The 19159-nt window shown below is 39.3% G+C and overlaps 1 protein-coding gene across 1 annotated transcript in view; it reads right to left on the bottom strand.

The window, feature by feature from the left end:
• col27a1a (collagen, type XXVII, alpha 1a) overlaps nt 1-19159 on the bottom strand; it is a 68110-nt gene that overhangs the window by 43367 nt on the left and 5584 nt on the right. The window contains exons 3-7 of the mRNA XM_079256553.1: nt 14217-15721; nt 10915-10968; nt 3988-4041; nt 1478-1531; nt 1271-1324 (exon numbers count right to left, since the gene is read on the bottom strand). Coding sequence (XP_079112679.1) covers nt 1271-1324; nt 1478-1531; nt 3988-4041; nt 10915-10968; nt 14217-15721 — 1721 coding nt within the window. The remainder of the gene's footprint in view (nt 1-1270; nt 1325-1477; nt 1532-3987; nt 4042-10914; nt 10969-14216; nt 15722-19159) is intronic.

Raw genomic sequence — 19159 nt, forward strand, 5'->3', positions numbered from 1 at the left:
ATTTTATACTTCAGCTAAGAGCATGACTTGACAATTTCACCTTGTGTTCGTGTCACTATGTCATACACAAGCTACTGGATATAAACAATGGCCTTTGTGGAAACACACAATGGCCGGCCGATTCAGCAAGGAAATAGAACATTAATGGAGGAAGCATTAAAAGAAAAAGATAAAGTGACAGAGCAAGAGATAGGATAAGAACCAACATCGGACTGGCTGGAGGGCTCAGAGAAGAGACCTGCTTTCAAAGAAGATGCTGAATTATCCTTTGAAAAGCCACTAAAAGAACAGTAGTGCTGTTTTAAATATTTACCTTTTCATGTATTTTGAAATAATTGTTGTTAAAGCTCATCTTGTGTCTCTATTTGAAGAGTAAATATGCATGCTGCATGTTTACATAAGTAGTGTGCAGGATTTAGTGACATCTACTGGCACAGTTTCAAACTGCAACCAACTGGATACCTAAAAATCTCATTAAACTCTTCCAAGCACATAAGAGATATTAAAATAAATGAAAAAGAAAGAAGTTAAAAGGGATAAAAACAAAACTATTTTCAATTCCCTTAATAGAAGCACATATGTAAATATCAATTTTATTTCTGACAACAGTTCAACCAAAAACTTTTAAGTTTTTTTTTTCACTTTATAGAAATATGCTGAGTTGCACTGCATTTTTCCACATCACATGTAACTGCCAAAGCACCACGAGGGAACAAGCTTGTTTGATTGAAAATGGCAATTATGTTTTGATGTCTGTTTTTCCTGCTCACACACACAAGCACACAGGAATGCATCCTCACAGTTGTGAACAATGACAAACACACTACTCAGACTTTCCATTGGAGTTACTCTCAGCTTGTACTTGTTAAACTGTTGCCTACCAAAAACTCTGCACCATTTTTTTCCCTTCAAAGCTATGAATCACTCAAAGTGTGACTTAAGTAGCAGCTGTCATGGTGATCATTTTGTGTGACGACACATTGCTCACACAGATCCCCTGTTGAAAAAAACTTCCTGTCATTTCATGTCAAATCTTTCCAACCAGTTCGAAGGCTTTGATGCACAGGAGCCAGTGAAGATATGAGAGAAAATGGCAAAATGTAATATAAAGGAGGAAAGATTGAGCGAGTCAGAGAGAAAGATATGAGAATTACACAATACAAGCACACAAAATTTATAAAGTTATAATAAAATAGCTGTGAAATAACTCATAATACAGGGCAGAATGTAAATTAAGAACAATTCAGGCTGACAACATGGTCAGTTTTACCTTTCGACCTGCCTGGCCAGGTAGTCCAACCAGACCAATGATCCCTGAGTCTCCCTGGAACACAATACGAGAAAATCAAATGGAATGAAAGGATGGATTTTAGGTTGCACAAAAAAAACAATCACAAATTGTGCTACAGTAGTAGTTAGCCAGACATGATGGAACTAGAAAATAACGAGGGATATGAATAAAGAGGGAATTTAATACCTTCTCCCCTTTAGGTGCTGGCCCTGGTGACATGCCAGGATCTCCTTTTTTTCCCTGAGAGAAAGAAAAACACAAAGGACAACCTTGTATGCATGAAGATTACCCAACACACAGCTATTTAAATTTACAGCGTAAGTAAAATTTATATTTATAAAATTATTTCACTGTCTAAAACTTTTTATTTGGAACATGAAAAAATGTCAAATGCCTGTATCTATAAATCTAACCATTACTGTTAATTCTAGTAATATGTATAGTTTCTTAGTAGGCTTAATGCCTATGTGGTCTCTCTCCTTCTCTCTCTCACACACACACACTGTGCTTCATTGTCAGCAGGTAACAATAATGAGACTCTGGCACATCAAAGCTATGGATCGGAAATTACACTGAGCGCTGACTCCCTTTTTCTCCCAACAGTGCGCTGCCATTTACAACTCTGTTTCATTTATTAACGATGAAAGAGCAAAGATTGCGGTACGCCCTGAGACATCAAACACATAATCTTCCTTTCAGCACGCTTGCCAGGTAGAGGGAGCCTGTTCTGCAGCGGCCCGCCAACTACTGGCCAAGTTGCTGAAACATCTGTCTGATCTTTACTGATGATCATTTGGTAGTGTTACTTACTGTTTGTCTATACCTGACACTTTAACTCATTGTTTCTTTGGACAGAGTCACAATGTTTACTTTTGTTTCCATTCTTTATACTAAGCAATGCTAACCAGCAGCCATGTGTATACTTATCATTTACAACATTGACAAGTGGTGTAAACAGCAATGATTATCTTGTTGCTGTGCAATGTTCTGCTGGATTATGTTTGGTCCTGCCAATTCGGAGCTGCTTTGACACACAAACGTGTTGCAGACTATCCACACCCCATCAACTGCAAAAGCACTCCTTAATGACAGGTCCCTCCCAATGCAGGACAATGCATAATGCACCTATTCAGCCGTACAACAAAGTTGACCCGACCTCTAAGCCCCCAAGAACCCGATCAGATTAAGAATCTGTGGGATGTGGTGAAGAAACTTGATCCATGGAGGCCCAACACATATTCTGCAGAGCCTAATGTTCTGTTTCCAGATAGCACAGGACACCCATGAGGTCCTACATCCATACCCTAAAGGGTCAGAGCAATTTTGGTGGTACAGGAGGGCCTACACAATATTTGACAGATGGCTTTAATTTTGTGGCTGTTAAGTGGATATTATGGCATAATCTTCCTTCCCATCTAACTCTTCCTGAAACCAAGAGGGGCCACCAAATGCTACTGACAATTTTATTTCTGTTCCAAGTGTGGCAGCTAGTAACTGTACCAAAAAACATTCATGAAGTCATAGCAATATAAACAAAAGTCTTTGGCAAAGAGCACAGATAATCTCTGTCAACATCACTGGAGAAGAAAAACTAATTATCTGCCAGCTTTCACTGATCGAAGATGACATATTCCTAACCTATGTCCAGCGTTTGTGCTAGTTTACACTACCAGTCAAAGGGTTGGACACACTTTGACACTTTGGACACTAAACTTTTGACTAGTAGCGTAGGCAAGCTACCTTCCAGCGAAGCTGAATATTAACTGTAGGCATACTTGAGGGGTATTAATACAGTTCCTAATTACACAATATCTAATAATTCATAAAAATAGACTGATATTAAAAAGACTGAAAAAACAGGACAAGGGAATGGGCAATGTATTGATCATATGAACACAGTCCTTGCAAGATATGTGCACAGGTTGGTCAGTGTGACCTGGCATTTTTATAATGAACTTTAAATATAGGTTTAGCTCCTAAGTCTGTGCTCCTAACGCAAGTGTCAGAGGTCAAGGGTGTTTGCAAAGGCATACATCAGTCCAGACAATCACAAGGGGGATGCCGAGAATTTGTCTTGCACAGGGTCATCTCCTGTTCACACGTTAAAATTGGACAGATTTATTTGGAGTTCTCACTTTCCGACTCATAATGTCTTTCCCTTACGCTCTGATAAATCACTTCGACCCCCTCCGGTGTCAACGTGCCATTTTCTTCTCTCTCTGCTCAGGTTGCAGTGGAAGCATGTACAGGCCGACTCACACTTTGACAGGAGCTACAAATTAGTCTTTGACATTACATAAACATACACATGTATTTTATGGAGTTTTAGATTTGAGTAAAAACTGAATAAAGTTTCAATATTGATGGGACTCGATAGTGAAATGTTTGCTGTGTCTCAAACTATGTGGTCAGGCCTAGTAGTTCTGCTACGAACTTAGATGACCCTCATTCTGCTGACATAAAAATCCACTGCTCTTGTTACTCTTTATGGATTCCAGCTGATATACTCAAACTTGAAAATGTCCTCATAGGATTATCATTCACACTGAAAGTAAGAAAAAAGTCATAAACCTTTTATTAAATTAGCAGCAGATGAAGATGCATTATTTTGTAACTCTGTCATGTAGAAAAATTAAACATGGTTTTAAGGCTTTTAATAAAAAATTTTGATGGTGAGTTAGACTAAGAGTGTTTACCTTGAGTCCGGGGGGACCAGGTCGCCCTGGGTTTCCATGGGGACCAGTGGCACCCTGCATAGAAAAAAAATCAGAAAGAGGGAAACATAAACAAAAGATGATAGATTTAAGTCAATCATCATGCTGCGATGTAGACTCTCTTTGTTATTGTGAATAAAACCAGAGTGGAGGAGATCAAAGGAAGTCTGGAGAACCTCAGCCTTCATGCTATTTGAGCTTATTTTCCTATACATTAACTTTGTGTGCATGTGTGGGAGTGTGTGTGAGGTATTTGGGGTTGATGTTGGGGGTAGAAGCTCATGGAAAATGGGGCTCTGGAGCTGCTTCACCATATGGCCGTGGTTTCCTGCCCCCCTGTTGCCTCACAATCCACCCCCTCCCCCTGATACATGCACACAAACAAACACAACTGCCAGGCATCTTAACGACTAATGCAGATCATCCTGCGTCTCAACATTTTGGATTTCTGTGCTGATGTGCATTTCTGTTCGCACTGGCAGTCGCTGAGGAAATTAACACAAACAAATCGGCATCAGTGGTAGAAGCACTTTGGTAATGTGAACCATCATGCTCTCCTGAAGCCCCCATGGGGAATTTTAGTGGAGAGATTTTGGAAGCCAGAGTATGAATGTACACTATTTTTTGGGTTTGAACAGCGGCCCGCAGACAGAAGCACAGGGGGTGGGTTGCCGCGCCATTCATCTATCCGTCTGACTGTCTGCCTTCTCTTCCTCTGAGTGAGTTTTTCTTGTGGATCCCTGACCTCACCCCTGCCCTCCACATGGTGTGGCACCCTTGGGCCCCTAACCTACCCCTGTCCTGGGTCAAGGGTTGAGCGAGTTGAGTGTGGAAAAAGAGCCAAGAGTGCTTTAAGAGCTGGGTCAGTGAGTTTCATTGAAGTGAGTCAAAACGAATCGGGAAGGCTTTATGTTAGTGATCTGATGTGCAGCATTGAAACACAACATCCACCAACACCCAGAAAGGCATCTCTATTATCCCACAGAGGGAGAAAGGAGCACTGTGGGGTTTGGGCTGGGTTATACAGCTCTCCACAAAAAAAAAAAAAAAAAAGTTCTTTGAGCAAAACTCAAAAACAGACTTGCTGGTGCAGACATGACAACATAAATCCTTTCTTCTGTAAATGATCTTCTTGTCAAAGTTAAAGACTGCCATGTCTGACTCACTTCAGAAAGTGTCTGTGTGCATGTGCAAAGGAGTTCTAATTTGTTTCTGTATCATAAAAATTGTCAAGTTTTCCAAACATACTAATGTTGTAAAATGATTTTATGTTGTCATGGTTTACACTGGGGATATTTTAATTCTAATGATTATGTTTTTTAAAAGTTCTTACCCCTTTTCATCCCACATACTTCCTCTTTTACTATGGGTTTGCATGCAGCTGGCATTCCATAAGAGATGGTCTGCCCGCACAGTGTTAAGGAACGCTGTTGTGCCCTAAATAAACTTAAACAAACTGAATATGTTTGAATTACATGCTTCAAAATTACCCTTGCGGTTTGCCACAACTTGGGCAGTATGCTAGTAGGCACAGGCTGGCAATAACATTTGGTCCTTGGCTCTGGCCTCAATATTGTGTCCTTTTTCTTGCCACAGGTGTCTAATTAGAGAGGACCAGGGTGGGGTGAGCACAAGCTGATGGCTATCAAATAAAAAACAACAAACCGACCTTTTAAACAGCAATGCAGGGGTGCTACTGTGGTGCTTGTGCTAAAATGTTTGCTAGTCATACACATCCTTCGCAGAGGTTAAACTGATAAAAAAAAACTGTGCAAATGACAGCAACTAATATTACCAAAGATTGTTTCATATGTGTTTTTTTTATGGTATAAATACAAAACAAAACAAAAGTTTTGAGCCACTTCTAAAGGACAAATTAGTTCTCCAGGCTATCTGAAAGGTTTTCTTTGGAGATTTGCTGCCTTATCACTCATTCTGAGTCCAGTCCTTTTACTGCAGTATTTTTCAAGTAATGTGCTTTTTTTTGTATTTTTAAGCAACTCTTTTGTGAATCTACTAAGCATGAAAAAAGAAACCAGTGCTACCAGTACTGTTTACAAATAACAAACTAAGAGAGGAGCCTGTTTAAAAAAAAAAAAAAAGGTTATATAAGTCATATTATAAAATAACATTATTTAATAACATTTATTCTTATCATTTAGTTTAATCTATAAAAATAGCCAAAGACAACAGTTTGAAAAACATAAAATACTATTTCGATCCCAACCATGTAGCTCCCAATAGGCTGTTTGCCAAAAATGTGAAATATGTCAACACCGTTTAGTGTATTTGAGGAAACTAAGAAGTGGAAGCTAAAAGAAATGTCAGACCTAAAAATTTAAACCTTAAGTAGATTCATCTAATTTCTTGCTGAAATTTAAGCTATTGTTATCTAGCGGAAACAGGGAGTAAAGGCTGATATATGCCAGAGTGACATATCCTCCGCAAAGCCTGGATTTCAACATGACTAAAGCACTGTGGAATAATCTAAACAGAGAAAAGAATGAAACATCCAAAGAAGAGCTTTGAAAGGTCCTTCCAGAAGCCTGGAGAACTGTAATAAAAGACTATTTATGAAGAAAGTTTGTTGAAGAATGTTCTAACTGTGTTGAGGAATAAAAATGGCTAATGATGGCATTCAATCTTATGATATGGGAGCCATGAAAAAGGAAGGGAGACATTTGCACAGAACTTTATCTGCTTGCATCAACAACTTACAAACATCATATGCACAGCCTAAAGTCATGATATATTATATACTTTATATACTTCTGAATGTCAAGTCTGAATGCATCACACTACTCCAAAGGTTCTATTCCCACACTGAGAGGACAAAAAAAAAGTCATTTTAATTGGCTATGCAGTAAACACAGTCTGACTTTAAACCCCAGCTTGTAAAAGCCACTTTAATGTATATACAGTCACCACATTAAAGATAAAAGAGAATCTGTATGATGCTGTGCCAAATCATCTGATTACCTTACACTGGAATAAATACATGTAAAACCGCTGAACATCTGCATAACTACAAATCCCGTATACAGAAAAGAAAACTTGTCTCTAAGCTTAAAAAAACATTTCATTGTTTATGAGAGCTTCATAAATGGTTTGTTAAAAAAGGAAAGTGGAAATATACAGTCCAATGTCACATAAATGACAGTAAAACTCCACACTGACAGGAGCAGATAGGTAATATGAATCACTTTAAATGCCATAATTATAAGTGCGAAATACATCATGCAGTGACCAAACTATTCAAAAAAGGAAATACCAAGTAATCCAAGATATTGCATGGGCATTTACAACAATAACGGTGAAAGCTCATAAAGGTGATGACAAGTTTGAGCGGTACAATGGAAACCTAGAGCTAACTTTATGCCAAAACATTTAAAATGTGATAATAAAAATCTATGAAAATGCTAAGGGGATTGCAAACATTCACAATTAGAACATGGTCAGTCATTTTTACAATTCTGAAACTTATTACAGTCATTTTCCAGAAGTGGAGACCCATAGACACAGTTTAAATACACACAGGGATTATAAAGATCCCTAAAAAGCTGATCTGTCGCCAGGTGTTACCGAAAAAACCCAACACACTAACTTTAGCTGAACATATTCTATTTGAGAGTTGTTGGGAGTCTAAATAACCATCCAGGATCTGAGTCTGTACAGGTGAAGCAAGGTCTAGGAAATTTGCTTAGTGACAGAGGAGCCTTGTGGAAAGGAAGCATGAGGAAAGATGGGTGACAGAGACTTTTTTTTTTTACTCAGACAAAGATCCCTTTGACCCAGTAGGCTCCAGACTAATACATGCAGCCAGTCCTCAGACAGATACAGCCCTGTGCACTCATGATGCATCCACGTTTCCGCTCACACCCTCCTACAACCGTCGTCTTTACACACCCACAAACAGACTCAAGAAAAGATCAGCCTGGCTATTCATGGACATCTAGCAAAAGCTTCTGAGCAGACAACGGTTGCCATAGTGATGGCATCTCACACTCACATGTGCAGAATCAGAGGTCAAGGTTCATGGGTGGGGCTTCTTGGGCTCAATGGTGCTCTGTGTCATCATACAGACCTCCAATAATCTGAGGCTACAGAAGGTCAGACGAAAAACTGACCAAGCTGCAACTGGCTCTCTCATCAGGAAAACCCCACGAGCAGATTCTAGTTCTTCACATGAGCGCTTTTAATCAAATCACTCTTTCCCACCTGTGCGCCTGAAGCATAACGTCATGTTTGGAGTTAATTATCACACTGATGTAGTGAATCTATTTTCCTAAATTGAAACCACAAGTTCATTCAGCAGAGTGTGTCAAGCATGTGTTTGCGTGGACTGCGTGATTGTGTAAAATGTGTCTATGCATCTCTGTGTTACCACATACACACGGCAGAAGCAATTAAACTTGATAAATGTTTTTGTTTACAGGGAAGCTTCATAATTCCTCACTCTTTATATAGGCAGGTCATAAAAACAGCCACATATGTCTGTGCTGCACTGCATCGAATTAGTGTTGTTGCGTGTGTATAGTCCAATGTACAAGGCTGTGTGTTAGATAAAATGACAGTAAGGTCAGACGCAGACGCGTAGTAGTGGGTTTGCAAGTGACTCCTATTAAATCAGCATCAAAACCCAATGCCTTTACAAGAGCTTTTTTTTTTTTATAGAAAAGAGTTTTTTTCATTGTTTGGTCTTTGCAAACCAAACACTCTGCCTCAGGCAGTTCAACAGCTGGTTTGTTGGAGCAGACAAATGCTGTGTCTAAACCACCAGGATGTAAATGAGTATTGGGTGATACATAACACAGACAGATCACTGAGATCTGACACCGAAACTGAAACCTTGGTAAGACCAAACCAAGCTAAGCTTAAAAACAATACACTGAAATATTATATTGTATATACATATTTACAGTTTTACCTGCTTTTCTGCTAAGCTTTTTCAGTCCATTTATAAAGAAACTATTCACAGCATTCAATATAATATCTGCTAAAAACTCTTTTTTTCTGCAGTTTTTCTTAGGGGTGGATTTGGAAAAACTCTGCTACTGGCTTCACAAACATATTTCCACTTAGAATTAAATTTGGCATGACCAAGTTCACTCAGCACTGAGCTTGTTTTTTTTTTTTTTTTTAGCCCAATTAAAGTTTATTTAAGGTAAGTTTGATTTGGATCAAAACAAACACACCTAATGCTAAGCGATGTTGTGGAACAGCAAGCAGAGACAAGCTGGGAGGTGCTTAAAGGACTTAAATGGACACAATGGTAATAAACACAGACAATACAACTGTAATCATTCATACAAGACAAGTACAAGAGATTTTAAATCCCTCAGTTACAAAATCTCTCAGTCATTATTGTGTTTAAAAAACACAATCATGACAATGGAAGCACATGCATCCCAACACATCCAAAAATAAGACTTGTCACATCATTTGTGACAGGAACCGGACAAGGGAGTATTTTACCATTTGTGTCAATACTACATGGATTTTAGAGTGAGATGATGGGTCAGCATAGGAGAAAACAAAGCAGCAACCATTATCTGCATACATACTGACTCAGGGTGCATGGTTACCTCCTTTAATCACCTCTATTGACCTGGTTGGGTAAAGTCTGAAACATTTGTATTGTCACATGTAGTACCTGCAATGCATGTGTGAAATATATGTTCTTTGCCAGCAGCTGTTCCAGTTATTTCTTAACAGTTGATCATCTTTGCGGACAACAAGATGACACTTTAAAAACTGTTTAAACAGAGCTTAAGTGTTAAAACTGATGGGGCTCTTATTGTCTTGCAAGTTTATAAGATGAAATAGGTAACAAATTTAATAAGGAAAACTTAAACCTGATGGTGGAACTGGAGGACAAGTTTAGAAATAATGTAGATTTCTGCAGTTTTTTGGGAGGTAGGGACATGAGCATGCTACGTGTTTCATGGCTTATCCATCCTACAGATGTTGAGACTTTGCACTTAATAAAAAAGTGCCAGCAAAAGTCTGGGCAGCATGAGTAACAGCACAAGATTTTATCACAATTCGTCCAAAAGCTGTTTAGAAATCTCCTTTTGGAGAAAAGCATAGGACTGGCAATGCAACTACCTTTCTGATTTGAACTATGTTGGTCCTTACAAGAAAGATGAACAGAGATAGGGAAAAATGGAATTCCTGAAAGAAGAGCCTTGAATGAGACTATCTCTATTTAACTGCCTTGGAAAAAAAAGAAGAGTCCTTTCATTAGCTCAGAGTGGGATTCCATGAAGTGTTGGTGCAGCCTGCTGCAACAACTCAGTTGGGAGAAGAAAGTCCAGTGGAGCCATGTGTTCTCTGTCTGTTTACAGTGCTTTTATTAGGCATCCTGTGGCACAGGCAGCCTTTTGAAAGGCCGTCTTTATAGGAGCTTTCCTGTTTATGCTTAGGGGTGGGAGGTCAGTACTCGCAGCCCTGTGTTGAATATGGTCAATCCCCCTGCATAGGAAAACTTTGTCTGTGAGTATATGAGAGTTTGTGTGTGTCAGCTGGTTGATGGGAGGGATTTAAAGTGATGTGGAAGCCCAATCTAGCAGGTTATTATTGTAACTACAGAAACCAGCCCTGGACTTCTAGGCTGGGACTCATAGGTACAGGCGGTCATTGTTCCTCTGTTTGTGTGTCTGTCTGTCTTTCTCATTATAACTATTTGGGTAAGAACCTTGCACACAAGAGGAGTTGTAGCTAAATAAACACACACATAAAACAAGTACAAATATCCACTATAGGCCTAAATATTGACATGCTTATTGATATGTTTTCACTAAACAAACAAAAAAGGGTCAAAAGCGTGACAGAATAATTTATAGAAGGTGCATATTGAAGCATGTTTTATGTGGATGGTGGTATTTGAGTATGACCATTGAGACTTACCCGAGGACCCCTTTTGCCTGGCAGGCCTGGCTTCCCTGGAGGTCCTGGCAGTCCCTGGAGAGAGATCATTCAGTCATTGTTGCATCCTAATAACCCACGTAAATGATCTTTTTCAATACCCCAGCAGTCTTCTGCTGTCATATCTGTCAAAACCATCAGGTCATTTAGACTCTTTTGGTGTGTTTATACACTGAACTTGTCCACATCACACACTGTGTTTGCAGGGTAAAAAGTGACACCGTTTCCTTCTGAAGTAATTCCATCTCAAGGTGATGAGAGTTCAGCCTTATCCATCAAGACGTTCTGAGCCTGTGTGGCAGGAAACCGTAGAAACACTAGAAATAACAGGTCATTTCCTGTGCCACTCAATGCCCCAGTGTGTCTTTATCAGGCTTGTGCTCATTCGTTTTCTTTTAATCAAAAAAGAGGAAAAGAAGTGGTGAAGAAAAACAGAGCTCTCGTGGTTATTCTGGCCAACAAGACCAGCCTGTTGGACTCTGGATTCGGTGGCAAATTTGCATGAAAGCATCTGCATAACATTCTTAAAATGTTTTGAGTACTCTAAAATAAATTACTGGATCTTTACTACACTGTTAAAATTCAAGGTCTGACAGAACAGATATGAGAATGTGTTAAAAGAGCAGCAACATCCCCCATAAAGTGCTGTTATTGATGCGCCAAAGTTGTACCCCTTCTGTAGTTTCCTCATCTCAATTTTCACAAGGCTATGAACTTTAGGAAACAAGGAAAAAGTATTCCAACTTCAAAACAACAGCAAGCTGCTCACACACATGCACAACACCAGGTCTGATGGTTATTGTGATCACACATCACTACCTGTGTGCACCGCCTCTGTCTGTGATCTAGTTTATGTCCCGCTGAAGATTATAATTGGCACCCCGCCTCCGCCATCTCTTCCAAGTTAACCTCCATGGTTGAGACCACCCCTCCTGTTGCAGGTGGTGTGCTCTGTGGTGGCCTACAGACCTGTCAACACACACTCCTGTCCATCTTCACACTTCCTTCCCTACATATGTTGTTTACTCCCACTGTTTTTTCCTCTTTGCACCTATTTATCTTTTACATCTGTTTTTCATTAGATAATATTTTTTCTCATTTTTTAAGTATTTAACATTCACATTATAAATCCAGTATGATGCAGAGGCTTTTTTTTATACAGTTATAATGATAAGATTTGGTTGTTTTGCTCCAAAAATGGCTCTATTAATAAAAAAAACAAAACAAAACAAAAAAACCCCATATTTATTTGTTTGCTTCTTATTTAAAACAGTTCAAAACCAATTACACACTGTGCAGATGTTTACATCCTGCTTGGATTCCTGTTTGAGATAAAATGTCAAATTTAACTAATTTAAATTCCCTAGAAAGTGTCAGAAAATAAACACACTCAGATTGCAGGTGTGAATTAATACAATGAATGTATGAATAAAATAATTTGAAAAAAATATTCACATGTAAAATTAAATTGTACCCCAAGGTCTTAACTGCAGATAAAGACTAAACAGAACATATAAATCAAACAATACTGTACAGTGCAGTGGAACTTCTCTTATACAAAGTTGTTTTTTAAGCAGCAGTGATGAGGGATGTCAGAACATCATCACACAACACAAGTCTAAATCCCCCCTCTGTAGGAATTTCTGCAGACTGTCAGGCCTAAGCAGCAAAAATTAAATTATTTTATTGTTGATTCCTCTTCAACTCTAAAATACCATTTGCTGCATAGGCTCCTGCCCCCACGACCCGACCCTAGACAAGCAGATGAAAATGGATGGATGGATGGATGCATGCATGCGTGTGTAGAGGAGACAGAAATTGCATAATTCTGATGAAAAAATGCCTCTTCATTGCCACTATTTCTTGCCTGTGTTCTTTCAAACTGACAAAACATTCGCGGATTAGTGCTGAATCACCGGGTTTCTATGAAAAACTTACAGAAAGCAACTAAAGTGTTATTGTCTCTAGTGTTCAATTTGAAAGGGGTCCACAATAAATCCTGTATAATTCCAGAATTGCATTGAAAGTGTAACCATGAGTAAACACCTGTACGTGCAAATTGAATGTACTGCTTACCCATAAATCTACCAAAGGCTTTTGGTTTACTTCAGTTCAGTTCAGCTTTATTTGTATAGCAGAAGTTTAAAACAAAGTACTTACAGATCCACTCCAATTCAATTACTTTTAGATCAAATTAAGTTGAAACAAATCCATGACATGATCCAGTGTTCATTTCATTATAAATGTCTTCGTATAAGCTAGCTCATGAAAGTATAATTCCATAACTTAAGAAACCAAGTCCTCCAACTAAAATGGTCATAATTTTTAGTGTCCTTGCACCTTTAAACAGACTAATATAGACATTCCCTGATGTACTACAGCAAAGCAATATTACGAGATCCATGTAGTGATTCATTGTTGGAGAAAATACTATAATCTAATGTGATGTACAACAAGCCACAGAATCTGATTATTGGCCACTTTTGGAGGTAAAGAACTGTATTAATAGTTAGGTGTAGCTTATAATAAAATAGTGAATTCATATGATTCATATACAATGAAAAACATAAGAATTTATTGCATTATTGTTTATATTCTTAGGGAAAGTGCAGAGATCAGTATCTGCATACTTAATGTTCAGTTAGGAAGCAGTCACAGTTCACCCATACAATAAATTAAACAAAAACCTTAATCTAATCATAAGAGGCCAACAGCGCTGCAACCCAGAGGCGTTTGATGCTGGGTGTGAAATGATTGCTGATAAAGGGGAACCAGTGTTCCAGGTTCAAGTGCCCCACTCAAAGCCTAACCTATCCTTGCGTCTGCATTGGGAAACTGAATGTTTACTGACATTTCGCCTTTGACCCTTGACCTTGCTGTGAAAGGGGGCTAAGTGACCTCGACAAGCACTCTGTGACAGAGGAATCTGTTGAAGAGATGGCAAGGCGGCAGACCTGACACGTCACACTCACCTTAGAGGGTTCAGTGCAAAAAGGAAAGAGGAAATAAGACGGGAGAAGAATGACTTCTGTCATGCACAGGAAAGGAGATGTTGCCATGACCTGTGTGTTTCTGTGGTCTTTTATATCTAGTCTTTGAGTATTTGAATCAAACAGAGGATAATAACGGGTGACAAGACCTGCATCGATACCTGTGCAAATATTCCTTAGCTTTTACCACTATCCTAATGTACACTCATCAACTGCCAGTAAAAACAGATGATTCTGTAGCATTTGCATACCAACACTTCATTTAACCAACTAAAGCTAAACAGATGTTCTTACCGGCAGGCCTGCTTCTCCTTTCTGGCCCTTAGGTCCTTCCAGCATCGAAAACTGCGTGGGGGGTATTTCCCAGCTCAGGAAGCCATCAGTGGCAGGAGGTGTCACTGTGTTGTATGAAGGCTTAGTGGGTTGTGGAGTAACAGGAGCTTTGATAGTTTTGGTTTGCTTTGTTGGCTTGGAGACTGGCTTTAAAGTTTTAACAGTTGTAGTTTTGGATATAGCTGATTTTGAGGGGCTAACTTTATATAATGTTGGTTTAGAAGGGACAACTTTTACAGAATTTGATTTAGGTTTGGACTGGGTGGCTTTGGAGGAAGTAACTTTAGGCTGAGGAGATGTTTTCTTGGCTGTTGTGGGCTGTGGTTTCTTTGGGACTGGGGCTTCATCTAGCAAGTCAAAGTCAAGCTTCGCCTTGGGAGGTTTGTTGGTGGTAGTGGCTGGAGTAGTAGACTTCTTCTTGCTGTTTGTTCCTGCAATGGCCTTGTTTGTGCTGTTTTGAAGAGTGGACTTTGGGGTTGTGGACTTGGAAGATTTCTGAGTTGAAGCTTTAGAAGTAGAGGGTCTTGAGGTTGGTGACTTTTTCGGTGGTGTTGTTGTCCTGAGTGGTAGTGTTACTGTTTCGGTCCTGGATTTAGGAGTTGGGACAACCAAACCAAATTGGGCTGTGCTTGGTACCACAGTTATCGGCAGAGAAGTGGAGATGGTCCCATGATCTGGCTTCATTGTTTGGGAGGGTGTTATATATCTGGCAGCAGAGGCAGCAGCAGCAACACTCCTGGCAAGGTTGAAGCCAGTGGGCTTTCTGGCGCTTTCTGGGCTGCTGTGCTTGGGGACGACAGCAGCAGCTGAGATGTTTTTTTCACGTGGTAAAATAGGCAGTAAAGGGGAAAGGTTAGGCCTAAATGTGTCAGCTTCCCTGCACTGTTTCTTAATGTACCTGCAGTAGTTGTGAGCTGCCTGTGCAGAAGGGACCAGGTCAAACTGGCATATAGCTCCTTCAAAGTGTGCTGACACCTGCTGATGGCTTGTTCGCCCCAGCAGGAAGGAGCCCTGGAGCTGTGGTGCCAGTCCCTCCTCATTGTCCCATCCAAATTCTGCCTGAACACTCTGCTCTCCGCAGGAGGCATAAAGAGTCACTTTCTGTCCATTAATTCCCACTGCCAGCTGGTGCCACAGGCCATCATGGGGCTCATAGGGCAGTGCCACTGAGGTGTTGGGTCCTGTGTGTAAGACAAGATTGCCTGGTTTAAGCTGCAGACCAAGAAGGAGTTTCTTGCGGTCTGAGAGCAGGGTGAATAGGAAAGCACTATTGACACGGTGTGAGCGCACACTCAGGACCAGTGCCAACTTGGGCCAGACGGTCGCTGGAAGAATTGAACGTAGTGGAGCCTCGATTTGCGCCCGTTGGTTGAGGATGATCCCCGATTTAAATGGAATGACCCCTGCTGGTACAGAGCGTAATGGCTTCTCTCCCTTAAGCCCCAACTTCTGGAGGATGTCCACATCTGGAGATAAGAGAGTAGTGTTAGATATGCCAAGAACTGAAAGCTTGTTTTAAAGATGATGGCTGTTTGCATGTAAATTCTTTAATATTTGAGTAGGATGTTTAAATTTTACTTCGAATGTGATATTTTGTATTATCCTTTTCCTTGCAACTGTTTGATACACACTTGGTCAATAATACTTTGTCACTACTTGCATTTTCTATAAGTTCTGCATAGTCAATGTGTGCATAAACACAACCATATCTGGCACAATTATCAGCAACAATGTTCAGAAGAAAAGAACAGCATTAAATGAACAAACATGAAGACTACAACAAGACACTTCCAAGATGCAAAAGAGCAATGAGCTTCACACTGAACATCTGGACAAATGAAAAACATTAGGTATTATTCGATTTTTTTAATATGTGGAAATGTTTGTCCAAGACTCAAAACACTTCTGAGTGGAAATAAAACATGCTGAAATGATAGTGAAAATGGAAACACTGGCATGATGAAAACAGTCTTTGCTAAATGTTAGAACTGAGTAATTAGTTTATGAATCAGTTTTGCAAAGAAAGTAATTGAACGACTATCACATTTTTAATGCATAACAGCTTTAAAGCTGCATATCATGCCTGAATTTCTCTTTCAGCTTCAGATCAAATAAAATGTTTCCCCCTCCTACATAAAACTAGCATAGAAAACTTGGTACAGCCTTGTTTGATTTTTCTGCCCCTTCAGTGGACAGATGATGCACAAAAAAGTTGCATTATTTTCAGTTTTAAATCTCCTATAGTGTCCTATAGAATCATGTTTTCTTCCTCAGTAAGACTCTTGTGATGCATTACTGGTTTAGGTTTGGCCTCAACTGTGACATGTTTATTATTTTACAGGCCAGCAAATTCAAGTTTCAGTTCGAGTTGGCTGGACGAAAACACAAACAGCAAGTTAGCTGAATGTGACCTCTTTAAAATAGTAAAGTTGTTTTTAATTCTTCTGTTAGGCACTAAATCAAAACACAGTTCCAGATATAAACTCTCATGCTTTTTACTTCAGCATCTCTTGTGAAGTCTCACAAGATTCAGATCACTTATGACTCATGACTCAAGTGTCATTACAAAAGGTTTTCATCCTATTTCATCCCCGTACTATGTGCCGAAGTGTCCTTGGGCAAGACACTAAACCCCAAGTTGCCCCCCGATGTGTCTATTGGGCTAAGAGTGTAAGTCGCTTTGGATCAAAGTGTCTGCTACATGACTGTAGAATAGAATAGAATAGTATTAAAATTTTATATCTAACCAGTGATGGAAAAGGAACAAAGGTTCAAAATCACAGCAAAAGAACTAGATTTCTTTCTTTTTGCTTTTTTTTTTTTCTTGCTGGGTGAAACTTTAATGTTCCACCTTAGAAACTTAAAGACCATTGGAGGTAGGAGTCATGGTAGCCAAGGCTGAATCAGCCAGAAGCAGGAATGCACAATCAGACCACAGGCCCGAAATCCTTCATTACCAACCACCTGACTAAACCACTGTGTCACAAGTAAAACACAACCCAATGAAAACCTAGTAACGCTGGCAAATATCTTTGCTGTAAAGCATAAAGGTCAGAGAAAACGTTCAAAATTTTCAAATTATTGTAGAATTATTTCACCACTACAAAAGTCACACATGTACATGCTTGGTGCACATACAAAAAAACAAACAAGAACAAAAAATAAAACCAAACCAAACAAGAACTGCAGAAATGTATGTAAGCCTTTATGTAATCATTTCTTTTGTTGTAGCTAAAATAAATCAGATAAAGCTGCTTATCAAGACAGGAAACATTTTAAATAAATTCAGATGACCTGGAAAACACTAGATAAACTATACTAATAACAAGATCAACTAAGTTTTGCAGCATGAATATAAAACTATTAGACTTAATTCACACTACAGATTTTGCAGTTCATGAAACTAGATGCACCACACTGCTAACAATGCTTTTGTCAAGAAATAGCCCCCTTCTTTCACGTCTACAGGTCATACATAAAGTATTCCTCAAGAAAATGTCTTCCCCTCCTTCTGTCAGTCTTTCTCACCAACAGAGCGAGACAGAATATTCAGAACATGGCCGAATCAATAAAAATCATGAGGCCATCAACTCTCATTTTGTTGCCACAATTGTTACAGCAATTATCCAGCTTTAGACCTAGAGTTGACTTTATTTAGTATTCAGTCTCAGTTGTGCCTACGCTCATCCTGTTGATGATCTCTGCTCTTTTGGCCCCTCACCATCTTTATTGTCACTGGTTCACACTGACCTGTAGTCACTGGTCCTTGTCTAATGGCATGGCAAAAAATTTTTGGCACTGGTAAAGCCTAGAGAAGAGGGCCTTTCAACAAATGTGTGTCATTTTGCATTATTTCATGAGCTATTAAATTATTAGACTGTGTGTGTTTGTTTTCACAACCATGCACTCAAATATTTAAAAAATCATCTTTTGCTCATTAAAAAGTAATCTAAGTGTTAGTTTGCCTCTACTTTACAGCCAATCCTTTAGAGTCTTTCCATGCCCAAAGCCTGCAAGGGTTCCTCTCCCTTCAAAACATTAGGGCTTCATAAAATAGAAGCAAAACTCACATTGGGTGTATTGTATACCCATCCACAGTGACTTTCCTTCTTTGTGTGGTCTCAAATGATATCAGGACTTTGCAGAGCGGGAATGTGCCTTACATGTACTGTATCAGTTCAATACATAGACTGCTGTTAACCAAGTCTTTATGCAAAAACATCTTGTGCTATTAGTGGGGCATAGTGTATATTAACCCTGCGGTTTTACAGCATACTGCATAAATCTGAACAGACGTGTGTTGAACACATGGCGGGAGTTTAGTGCTGCTCTGTGCCAAGTCACTCAAGAAGGACAGACAGAAAGTCCAAGGCCCTTCACTATGTAATCATATTCACTGTAGAGGATGAAGTCACTGATTCACACTCCAGTGATCTCTCTTTGGCCGGCCTGTATGAGTCCATAGTGAGCCATTTATGATATTTCACATCCCTGCAGAAATACACATGCACACATTTCTCACCTTACATCATGCTTAACTATACAGTCTTCAGCTCGTGGGCTATAACTGCAACTTACATGCTTTCGTCTTATTCTTTGACTTTTATTTATGTAAATAAACTTGCTGAGACTCAAAGTCTAACTCTCAATGTAAAATATATGTAAAAACATATACTTTGTCCACACTTTCAAACTACTGTAGAGAAGCAGACAGGGTGCAGGGAGTGATAAAGAGTGATGTTATGTGAATAAACTCAGAAATGACTAATAAACAGACACAAAGTGGCACACGACAAGCATGGATGTAATGACGTATGCGCATCCACAAGTATTGTGTCCCCACCAAATACAATCAACTTTAAAACTCAGCACTGTCATAAAGGTCAAACAGAACCTCAGCTCAC

Source organism: Telmatherina bonti, assembly GCF_933228915.1.
Source record: "Telmatherina bonti genome assembly, chromosome: 17".
Lineage (NCBI taxonomy): Eukaryota > Metazoa > Chordata > Actinopteri > Atheriniformes > Telmatherinidae > Telmatherina > Telmatherina bonti.